Source organism: Marmota monax, unplaced genomic scaffold (assembly GCF_021218885.2).
Source record: "Marmota monax isolate L192 unplaced genomic scaffold, Marmota_monax_Labrador192_F-V1.1 WCK01_AAM20220418_F8-fsc00378, whole genome shotgun sequence".
Lineage (NCBI taxonomy): Eukaryota > Metazoa > Chordata > Mammalia > Rodentia > Sciuridae > Marmota > Marmota monax.
This window is the reverse complement of record NW_026693516.1, coordinates 459,136-471,570: the sequence shown is the minus strand read 5'-3', so window position 1 is coordinate 471,570 and position 12,435 is coordinate 459,136. Positions and strand designations below refer to the sequence as shown.

The 12,435-nt window shown below is 37.7% G+C and overlaps 1 protein-coding gene across 12 annotated transcripts in view; it reads right to left on the bottom strand.

Annotated features, from left to right (window-relative positions):
• Positions 1-12,435, bottom strand: part of Bltp1 (bridge-like lipid transfer protein family member 1) — a 209,922-nt gene that overhangs the window by 82,717 nt on the left and 114,770 nt on the right. For all 12 annotated transcript variants that reach the window (XM_058583669.1, XM_058583667.1, XM_058583668.1 and 9 more), the window contains 5 exons: positions 12,074-12,216; positions 9,313-9,532; positions 8,716-8,874; positions 7,042-7,217; positions 3,537-3,712 (listed from right to left, as the gene is read on the bottom strand). In XM_058583669.1, coding sequence (XP_058439652.1) covers positions 3,537-3,712; positions 7,042-7,217; positions 8,716-8,874; positions 9,313-9,532; positions 12,074-12,216 — 874 coding nt within the window. The remainder of the gene's footprint in view (positions 1-3,536; positions 3,713-7,041; positions 7,218-8,715; positions 8,875-9,312; positions 9,533-12,073; positions 12,217-12,435) is intronic.

Below are 12,435 nucleotides of genomic sequence, written 5' to 3'. Positions count from 1 at the left end.
TAAATAATTTTAAGCAAGACAGCCAACAAGATTACGTTTTTTTTCACTAGACAGTAGTTATAGAGTAAAATCCATAGGGAAGACTAAGTCAAAGTCAGTCTTCCTACACTAAGAAATGATTTCAATGAAGCGATAAAACAATTCTTTCCTGCCATTCAATGGTAGAAATGATGGCTCTATAATTACAGATCAATTAGAACAAATCCCTTAACCTCTCCACCCTCTCTATACTAAACTACATATTTAATTTCTTCATATTTAATGGAATTTTATTTGCCATTAGAAAGGAAACCCCCATGGCATGCTTTACCAAGTTTTACATGGAGAGGAAAAGCAACTGAAATGAAAATAAGAAATATACATGAAAAATACTTAAAATCTTGTACAAAAATTATCTTGGAAAATCCTAATTAAAGATTTTTGTATAAGAATATGAAGCTCAATTTTAATTTAAACCCCCCGAATCTCAAATTTCCATAAAACAACTACCAATAACAATCTCAAATACCAAAACTTTTAAAAAGGTTATTTTCCCACTCCTTTTCATGTGTACTCTGACTGTACAGTCACATAGGTCAAATTAAACATCAACCTTTTCAGTTACCAAAACAAACAAACAAACAATAACAAAAAACAAAAGGTGCTTTGAAAATGTTCCCAATTAAAGAATTTACAATTTTAAAATTGCATTTCCTTAATGAATACTAGTATTGCTTATTTAATAAGAAAAGTGCTGCATCCTAGTATAACTCATGAGGTTGCACAACCTTAGGGGAAGCCCACATTCAATGCTGACTATGTGCTAAGAAAAGGAAAACTCTGATAATGAGAATCAGAACTGCAAAGTAAGAATCTAAAACAAATTTTCAACAGTGGCAAGAAAATCCTAAAGCCAGGAAATTCAAGTAAAAGGGGAAAAAAGCCAAACAACTGAGAGTATGACTGAAAATTGGAGACAAAGAGCTGGGGCATGGGCTCAGCATAACAAAAAACACAATTAAAACGCAAAAATATGTTTTAATCCTTAGTATGTGAAACTACTTTGATTGGAGACAGCAGGGATAAGAAGGCATTTATGAGACTCTATTACATTCCAGACTCTATGCTAAATGTTTAATAACTGCCCTGGCTGTACAGCCGAGTGGGAGTTGAACAATGTGCTTCCAAAAACAAAACCAGGTGAGACTGAAATTAATGACACGAAAAGGACAATGCACTTAAGATATCCAAATAAAGTAAGAAGAGTTTCAGATGGAATTATGGGAGATCTGAGAAATAAAAGCCAATAACGAGTTTGTTATGAGAGTGTACAACATTCAGAACTGAGATGGTAGTAGAAAAATTAAAAGGAATGTTAAATTCAACTAGACCAAAGGTAATTCAGTTCAGAGAGCACAAAATCTCTCTGGGAACATAAAAAGGGAAGTGTAGTTGGAGGAAGGTCTAATCTCCACCAGTATGACATGCACTTCATAGAAAGGATGGGGGTGGATTTCAATGTTCCTGTGACATTAGAAAATCCTCAGATACTCTGACCTGAAAAGAAGAAGGCTGTGACTAGAATCTAATTGCATGTATATGTAATTCACATCTGTCTAATTATGTATAGATTCCATAGCACCTGCATGTGATCCACATGCATGGACATGTATATAATGTATGTGTGCATGAACAGATACATGCACATACAAATATATTTAATTTTGTGAAAGCCAGCTATTACAAATAGAAATACAAGTTTAGCTCAGATCTTTCAACCCTAAAGAGGGAGTACATATAGTTGTATTAATGTTTTGCTGTCTAGGTTCAAATTTGAATAAACTTCAATCACTATGGTATTTACTCTGAGGACAGGCTTGCTACTAGGTCTTCACTATACAAACAACAGACATTTATCACTATCACTCCCTCAGTCTGTCAGTGATTGGCCAATGCACATTTGCTTTCAGGCAGTTACCTGTGTTGCCCCTGGTTTCCCAGTGATAATCCTCAGACTATTTTACAAAGATAAGTAATCAGAAGAAGCTGGATAACAAAGATGAAAATTAAACAAAGACACTGGTAATACTGGTAGAGAAATTCGACTCAGTATAAATGGGGTGGGAAAAGAGACAGGACCATGGAACGATAGGAATGCTGATTCGTTCACTCTGGGGAAAAACTAGGTGTGCAGCCAGAGGAAGTGGCAAGGTAAATGCACTGACCTACAGAGGAAAGCGGGAAGTAAGAAGACATCCAGAGGAAGCACTGCTGACACTATTCAAGACACAGTTCCTGACACTAAAGACAAAGGGTTGGAACCAATTGACCCTTGCTTATAAAGGAGTACGACATTTCTTCAAAGCACAGAGAAGATGCTCATTCAGTGTTCTAAGTTGTACAGTGAGAAGGAAAGAACTGTGCAAAATACCCTTTGAGAGGTTTTACAAAGAAATAAAGTTTAATTCTCAACATTTCTGATGTTTTATATTACAAAGTATTACTTTTTCATTTTTCTATACATGTGAAATTAACATAAAACTTCTAATGTTTTAACAAACATTTCAAGGTCTTAAAAGCAACTTCATTCCTATTAGTTAAAATCAGTCTCAGCTTTTGTGGCTACTGTCATGGTACCACTCTACTGTGAACGGCAAGGAGTCCTGTATTTAATAGAAAAGACAAGGCAATTTTGGTGTTCCTGTGATATTAGAAATCCTCAGATATTCTGACCTGAAACAAAATTTAAGAAAGCCACAATTTCCTCTATATCACTCTGTGAAATTTTATAAAATCTAATTCTGTTAAGTTATAAAAAGTATTAAAAAGAATATTTCAAGTGAAAAATCTATTTTACTTAGCTATATATTGAATAAAAGTGCTCTTTACTTCTAATCTACCACCTTGCAAACGCATGAATAGGATTAACTGAAGGTTGCATAAACTTTTAGTCACAAATGCTATCTGGGACCATACCCCACCCCACTATTCCTACTCATGAAAGGTCCAAGATCAGTTAGGTCCTGTTAGTGGGCGTCCCACTGCCTGTGAAGCAGTTAAGAGACTGTCAAGGTTTAAGAATACAGATGGCAGCACAAGACGGCTTGTCTCCCACCAGGTTACTCAGGCTCTGGCTCAGTTTCTGATGGCTGCACTCAGTGAGGTCTCCATGCTGCTCCTAATTCAAAACACCACCTGCTGCAAGTCAACTCAGACAGCAAGTGAAGAATCCTAAACAGATGTGAAACTGCAATCCATAAGGCCACAGATACCCCACTGCTGCAGGCCAAGTAGGTAACAGTGAATGCTTGTATCAAGAAATGCACTTCAGACAACCCTCGTATGGTATTAAAATGCCTTAAAATAGACCTCTCAATAACTTAACATGATGAACAAGTTAATTCATTTAAAATGTGCCTACTTTATTAAACAGAAATTATCTTCTAAATAAGATATTAGAATCGTTTTCTCACTAGGATTAGAAGAAAACAAAGTTAAAAGACAAACAGGAGGTACAATTCTTGCACAAAATTATATAACAAAATGCAAAAAGATACCTTCTTGCTCTTTTGCCTTTTCTCTCTTTGGCTGTATCTGAATCCACAATATCTGCTCTGAGGCAGTCCAAAGTCCCCGAAAATGAAAGGTGTTCTCCAAAGTACATTCGGTAGCAGAGTGGCACTGTGTCCTGTGACTGGATGCCTGTATGACTCAGAAGAGGTTTAAAAACGACCTGAAAGACAACGAACACTTGCTTGGTTGTAATAGTCATCTAACACTTGTTTTTAACAGTCCTTCCTTGACATTGTAATCATGTTTACGGAATTGCGTTACTCTGGTTAAATCTCTAGTTAACTAGGTTTCCCAGTCACTAACAGGTTATCCGGCAGAAGCAACTGTAGGTGTCCAGCAGGACGGCACTACAATCTCTAACTACTGACCCTGCTGCACGGTTCTTTTCCTCCTCCCACACCTCCACTCAGGTGCTGTACTCTGCTTTGCTCAGCCACCTCCCGACTCTCATAGTATGTTCTCCCACAGTGGTCTTTCCCTGATGCTTAAAAATCCTATCTAAATTGACAGGTACACTTATTCAATGAGACCCAAATCTACATTTTCAATTGTCCTACATCAATCCTAATGGAAAATTCTTCCCTCTACAAAGCTGAAATCATCCTCCATCTTTATTAATATTAATCATCAATTTATGCTCCAGGCTAATCCTCTGCACTCACCAGGGGGTTGGTTTCTGACTGAATTCTTTTTCTTTGCCATCTCAATTTATCATTCTGAATGACTTCATCAGCCACACAGAAAACCGGACCCACAGTTAGTTACCTTAGGTATGTGACTTCTTTGTCCCCATAACCTTGACTTAAACTGCATTTCAGCATCTTCCTTGACTACATCTCTTCACCTAGTTTTTTTCTTCCTGCCTCTGCTGTCCATCATACCTATCCCCATAGCTGTGCATCTAAGCACACCAAGAGAAAATGACATCTTTCACTGGCGCTTTAACTCAACCCAAACCTGCAACTAGGTCTTCAGCACTATTTGCCATCTACCAGGGAGCACTGGTGAGGTCTTTTACCCATTCAGTGCAGACTTCACACATGTCTAAATCATCTCACCCAATTTTTAAATTTTTTAACTGATACATTAAAAACTTTACATGCTTATGGGATACTATATAATGTTTCAAAACATGTATATATCGTGCAATGTTCAAATCAGGGTAAACATATCTATCTCTACCTCCAACCTTATTTCTTTTGAGTGAAAACATTCAAAATCTTATCTCCTAGAGATTAAACATATACACTGTACATTATCATCATCTATAGTCAGCTTACTGTGCAGCCAAACACCAGAACTTCTTTTTCCTATGCAAATATAACTTAGTATTAGTCAATTGACCATTCCTCATCCACCCCTCCCCTTCTTCCTCTCCAGCCTCGGGAAGCCACCAGTTCTATTCTCAACTTCAATTAGAACAATGTTTTTAGATTCCACATATGACTGATATCACATGGCACTTGTCTTTCTGTACATGGCTTATTTCACTTAACAACATAATGATCTCTGACTCCATCCACATTGTTGAAAATGACAGGATCTATTCTTATTTTCCTAGTGGAATAGTATTCCATTCTATATAGTTTCCACATTTTCTTTATCCATTCCTCTGTGGATGGGCACATAGGTTGTTTCCATTTCTAGGAAAACAGTGCTGCAATGAACATGGGAGCATCAATGTTTCTTTGACATACTGATTTAATTTCCTCTGCATTTAAAACCAGTAGTGGGATATTGCTGGAGCCGCTGGTCCTTCTAATATTTCAGAGGAACCTCCATATGTGTTCCACAAAGAATTCACTTTACACAATATGTTACAGTACTATTTAATATTAATATTCTTGGCGGATTTTAGAATCGTGTATGTAACAGTATCTCTAAAACCACATACTGGACACTATTACTACAATGAATCTATTGCACACAACAAAACAAACAAACAAAAAACCCTTTTCCTACTCTCCCTTTTCTAAAGAAGAAAATTAGCAAGTCCCTAAAATCTACTCATATTATAGAGAAGTAAATGTCGTGAAAATTTTTAAATGGCTGACAGAAACGAAACATAAATGACCTCCTTTTGTGAGAGAAACATTGAGGTTAATAATGTGCATACCAAATTCAGTCAGAAACCAAAGCCCCTAGTGAGTACGGAGGATCAAGCTGTGAGAATAAACTGGTGATAAAGATGGCTAGGAGGATGGTTTGAATTTTGAGGAGGAAATAATATTGTCACTGGGACAACCTCAGATAAATGAAAGTGTGGACCTGGTTCTCATGAATAAATGGCACCTGTCCCTTAGACGGGGTTTTTGAGCTTCAGGAAAAACAGTGAGCAAGAATGTTCCGTGGGAGTCAGGAGGAGGCTGAGGAGAGCAGTGGCAGCATCTCCTGGGCTGCGCACCGCCCTCACTGCCTGCCCCAGACCCTGAGTGGAGGGTCCCTTCTGTCTCTGCGGCTGGCTCCAGGTCCCCACACCTCGTTTGCACGTCTGCTACACCCCCAGCTCTTCCTTGCCCCTGGCTGTTTAGGTATGTGAATGTGTTCCAGCCTTCTCATGACAAAATGAGGATTCTCAGTACTCAGCGCTCTTGCCCCAACCTCCTGCTGCCTTCTGGTCCAACTAAAAAGCACGTTCCAAAGGATTTTCCTCCTCATGCTCCCCATTTAATCTACTGTCCCATTTATGGCACACCTATAAAAACTTCAACTGAGCCCACATATACTACTTATGGTGACTTTGGATATTTATGGTTTTTTCTACTCTTTTGAGGGAAGTAATAACTAAATGATTAGTGATGATATTCATTAATGATGTCATGGATATTAATAATATGTAAGTTCTACATTATAATTTCTAACCTATCTTAATGCACCTGTGTCAATTTCATTGAAAAATTCACAAAACTGGGAAATGGGACTTTAATGGATTAAAGGAGATCTCCATAATATTTCTCCTTTACCTTTTCAAACCCAGAACCATTGAAGCTCAGGGTCTCATTACCTCTGTTGTGAACTATTTCAATAACTCACCTTTCAATTCTAGTTACTCTAATTCAACCATTTAACACATGGCTACTACTATCTTTCTACATGAATACATTTCTAAATGTATACTTTATTTCTCTGTTCTAAGATCACTACCTCCCAACTGTTCTCTCTGTAAAGTGAACTTACTCTTAACACTGTACTAGACCATAGGAATGACTAAACTTTCTAGTGATGTCATTCAGCCAATTTGTTAAAAATAACAAAAAATGTTACTATGAGGCTCTCTTCTCTAATGGTCAACTATAGATACTTCAATGCATTTACAATTAATCCATGTACTGTTTTAAAGCTCCTCCTATTTGCATGAAGGCTTTTAGCAAACAGGGAGAGCATACAAATTCTCACTAGAACTCCAACGTACCCAATGCTTTACGGTTTCAGTGGCTAAGTATTGCCAAAGGAGGAATCATTATAATTACAGAAAACAGACTGGCTCACCTGTGCATCAGCTAGCTGAACAGCAGGAAACCCTTGGTTAGCTTCTTCTACACCTGCCACATCATCCTGACTAGTGCTATGCTGAGAATGTGTCCCATCCAATGTATTCTGGTCACTAGACAAGACAGTGTTGAAATCCGAGGCTGAGGGTATTGTAGGAAGATTGGGTGCAACACCTAACAGAATAAAATTTCAGTAATAAAATGTAAATTATTGTGAATAAAAACATAAAAGGGCACAACAAGGTAGATTCTTTGAAAGTACTGTAGTGACATTATCAAACCATTTAAGTAAAAAACATTAGTACTTTCAGGTTATTTTACATACATGATTGATTTATTAATGAAAATTAAATTTTCAGAAAATAACAGTCATCCTTATACAATAGTAGGGCCTATCAGTCCAAAATGTAGAATTTTAAAGCAGTAGCAGGCTGCCAAATCAAGTACAGCGAGGCAACAGTTAGGGTCCCTGGGGCAGAAGGAGATAACATAGCATGCTTTCTTTCCTCTGAATACTCTTTATCATTTAACCTGCAGGCAAAGCTCTCATGACAGAGGGGAAGCGTTCTTTCCTGGTTCTCTTGAAATTTAAACTATATTCTCTCTGGATGGTGTGCAACTAGCACCAGATAGAAGCATCAAGCTCTCTTTCACCTTCTTCAGTCAAGGGCCAGTGCTAAGAACCCGCATTCAGTCAGAACCAAGTTTAGCTCCAGATTAAAGGAGGTTCATGCCAGCCAGAAAAAGGGCTGAATAAGTCGTACACATCAACCAGTTTTCATTCTTTCATATGGTGTGTTTGAAGATCTACCTGGAATTCAAATAGTTGGTACCTGCCTTCCTTAAGCAGCATCAAAGACTACTTTGCTATTCTTTACACACACACACACACACACACACACAGAGTATACATATATATGTATATGTTATATATGAGAAAATAATACATTAAGTAAACTTGGAAAAACAGAAAAGGAAAGGTAGGTCTTCGTGTATTTCTGGATATAGCTACCATTACTTCCTTGGGTAATGGCCTGCCAGTCTTCTTCCTACATACACATATTCTCTAAAATAAATGGCCCTCCTTTGTCTCTCTCCTTGAGAAAAGGAACCTTACTTTACTCTTCTAGTACTCCTTTAGACTTCACTAAACATTTATTAACTACAAAGATGGTAGGAATAATAGTTGTGTCTCAAAGGGATCTGGATCCCTTATGCACTTAGGGAGAGAAAGTATGATTCATATAATTATTTTCACAAAGGTTAAAATTGTCTTCCTTTCCAGATGTTTTCAAACTCTCACTGCATGATTGTGTCTCAGAGGGATCTGGGTAATCCAAAAATATTTTCCACATTGTAGGTATATAAGGCTAGACTTTGCGTTCTTTTCATTTTCTGTTTTGAAAAAGCAACACAGCCACACTAAATGGAAATATTAAACTCTTCAAATTCTATACAACTCGAATCTGATGTAGCTGCCTTTCTACAAGCACACAGGGCAACTGTGACTGTTCACCATCCTTTCTGCTAACTCTGTTATCAAATGCATTTATAAAAGGGGTAATTTCAACCAAATGGTACTTAAATTTCTGACACTTTTTGTCCTCTGACAAACAGGATTTTGCTATAAGTAGGTATGCCACTTAGACCAAATAATATGATAATCCAATACCTGTTGGAAGACTGTTGTGTCCAGATTTTGTGACAGGAGATTCTTGCACTGCACCACCTCGGTTACCCACAGCGTTTGACATCCAGTTATAGAAACTCACAGACGATGGCTCAGACAGCAAGGGATGCTCAGACAGCATGTCGGTGGCCACTGAATTTCCTAAAATTAAGGTCTTACTGAGCACAGAATTACTTATGCACATAGAGACAGAAAGTATGATTCACATAATTATTTTCACAAAGGTTAAAATGCCCTCCTTTCCAGATGTTTTCAAACTCTCACTGCATGATGTTGGCATTTTGATACTAAGGCACTAATAAACAGCTTAGTTTTACTTTAACAGGGTAGATTCTACGTTGGTTGGTCAGGCCAAAACCCATATCACATGCCCATGTTGACTTTAGATGGCACTACAATTTAAAAATATAAACCAACCAAACTTAGGAACAACACAATTGTCTTGTATTTTCTCAAAAATAAAGTGTAATATTTATATGAAAGATTAGTTATGTGACCAAAGTATTATATTTTAAGAAAGGTGTTTAAAAATTCCCCCATAAAAAGTAAAGTTGTAATGGCCACATCTAGGGGAGGCACCTGTTCTTGTCAGGGAGCTACTTTTCACAGCTGCACTGCTTCTCTGAGGGGTGCCTTCCAGAAGGTTGTGCAAGCTGGGGAAGCTGCCGGTCAGGTAGCTGAGCAGGCTCTCCTTCCTCGGACTCTCCTTTACTGGCATCCCTGTGCGTCCAACATGCACTGGGGAATCCGTGGCAGTGTCTCCGCTGGTGTAGCTCAGAGAATGATATGGATGAATGCCCTAGAAGGAGCAACAAAGCATTCTTTCCCATGCATATAAAAATGACTACAGAGAACTATAACCACCATGACCTCTGCCATTACTGCTAGCAGTTCTGCACACTGATGCCAAAATGACTGTGTCCACCAGGACAGGATAAATGGGAGATACCTGTGAGCAGGTTCTATAACAATAATGTTCTGCAGTAATAATAATGTTCCACAGTACATTACACAGGGCCACTTTTATTGTTGATATTATAGTGAAGCATATTGCCTTATTTTAACCATGTATCATTAATTCCCTCCTAAAGGAAGCAACTCAAAGTCCACAGCACAGCCTGTCGAACGGATGGTGGGAAATCAAATGCTAGTTAAGACCTGGGGAGCAGGAGACAGGGCAACAGAGCTTCCGAAAGTTAGGGGTAAGGTGTTGGTGGAGAAATCCCTATGGCCAGAAGAAAAAAGTGGCCTAATATAATTCCTTCCATCATTGTTCATTTACTGAACCAGCAAAGTAATACCCAGGGACAGTCACCCTTACACAAAAACTAACTAAAAAATATATTCACTGAAAATGATCTGTAACAAGATAGATACCATCAAAAGCAAAGTCTAGGAACTCACAGAAACTTTATGAATGGAAAGCTATCTACTTTCACCACCTTCCCACAGCTTCTTATTTGAAGTCATCACAGACTCCTCCTACCTGGAAGGAACCTTCTCACAGGAGCAGAGGAGGTGGAGGCAAAGGCTCAGTGCTGTGAAACCCTGTGAAGTCCTAACCCTCTGGGGAAAGCAGAAAGGGCTGTACATTTTACATGGAGAAAAGGGGAGGAAGAGTGTCCATGCAGGCAGAGACGAGCACTTACAACATATGAAACACATGCTAATAAAATAATGCATGTTTTGTGCATTATTTTATTTAATCCCCACATTCTCTAAAGCTGGAAATAATTTCTAGCTCACAAAAGAAGAAAATTTACTAATATCACCTACAAGGGAATAGTCAGTTGTAATCCCTGACTTCTTTCCCCAAATTCTTCACACTGCACTTTTAATCTGACACTCTGACACCATGAGTCCGTTTTCTTACATCTTCACCTAAAATGTACACTATCAAAAGTTTTAGTCTTCCAATATGATAGGGGAAAAATGGAAATCTCATTTTAATTTATATTTATTTATAAGAGAATATATTTTCACATGTGCACATACATTTTCTGTGACCTGCCTGTTTATGTCCTTAACAATTTTTTTTTTTTTTCTTTTCGGTGTTTGGCCTTTTACTTAGTGATTAGGACAAATTCTTTATATTTTTGGAAAAAAGTATCTTGCCGTGTGTCTATTTTGTTTACATTTTTTTTCTGTATAGAAATTTTATATTTTAATGTTGGCTATCAATTATTTCTTTTATGGATTCTGTGTATGGAAGTAAGTAGACTTTTTTTTAAACTTTATTTTATTTATTTATTCTTATACAGTGCTGGGGATCGAACCCAGTGCCTCACATGTGCTAGACAAGTGCTCTTCCACTGAGATACTACCCCAGTCCCCTAAATGTAGGTAGACTTTTAAATAAAGAAAGCAAAATTATTAACCATTGATTTCAGCATTCAGAAAAGCAAATGAGCAGAAAAAATGACCTACTACAACACAAGCTTATTAAGTGGCAATCCTCTTCTAGGCACTTTTGAAGTCTTAATTCAGTTACTTCTCAGAGGAGTTAGCACTGAACCCATCGGGCAGAAGAGGAACCGACACAGGATGCAATGAAGAGCTTATCAGGCACAGAACAGGATTCAAGCCAACACAGTTGTTACCAGGGCATGTCGAGCCATTTGGCTACATGCTGTCTCTTATTAAGCATCCTCAGAACTTCTCAAAGCAAAGCCACACAGCCAAAGTCATAAAAACCCTAATCCAAACCATATACTGATCATTCACTGCCTAAAGGGCTTCTTGTTAAAACTGATGTTACAAGACCAATGACATTTTCAACACTGAACTTTATTGAACACTGTATTTAATTAAGTCAAAGGAGAGCATGAAGGCTTGAAGTTAAAGCATATCTTATTCAAGAGTAATTACTGACCATACAGTCTTCAAAGAAATATATATACTGGCAGGCATGATAGCACACACCTGTAATCCCAACCACTCGGAAGGCTGAGGCAGGAGGATTGCAGTTGCATGAACAACTTAGAAAGGCCCTAAGTAATTTAGCAAGATCCAGTTTCAAAATAAATAGGGCTGGGAATATGACTCAGTGGTTAAGTGCTCCTGGGTCCAATCCCCAGTACCAAATAAATGAATGAATGAATGAATGAATGAATGAATGAATAGAAAGGAAGGAAGGAATATATATATATATATTTCTTTTAGGATATATATATATATATATATATATATATATATATATCCTAAAAGCTACTAATCAAGTTCATTTCAACATAATGAATCATTTCAATATTTAGGGGGGACAGCTAATATTTAAATTTGAAATAACAAAATTTTAGGTCTTCTCTTGAAGTCTGAATAACCAACAACAGCAATAACACACCTTTATTTTTAATGCAGAGTCACTATGGGTGTGAGTTTTGGAAAGTTTTCTCATTATTTCAGCTCCCGTTACAGGTCCAGAGCTACCTGGAGGTGGCCGCTGGGCTGTTCCTTCTAGCAGCATTGTGTGTTCACTGACTGTGGCTGAAATGGGTGAAGGAAGAGGCAAGTCAGATATTACCACACCCTTCCTTGGAACATCAACCTCATTGTTCTGGTTGTATAACCACACTCAACTTTCATGATGTGACAAATTAATTGTAGAATCTGGTAAAATTTACTCTTTTCTCTCCTTTATTCCCAAATCCCAATCCTCTCACTCAGTCGCAAAAAAAAAGAAAAGAAAGAAATAACTGTTATTCA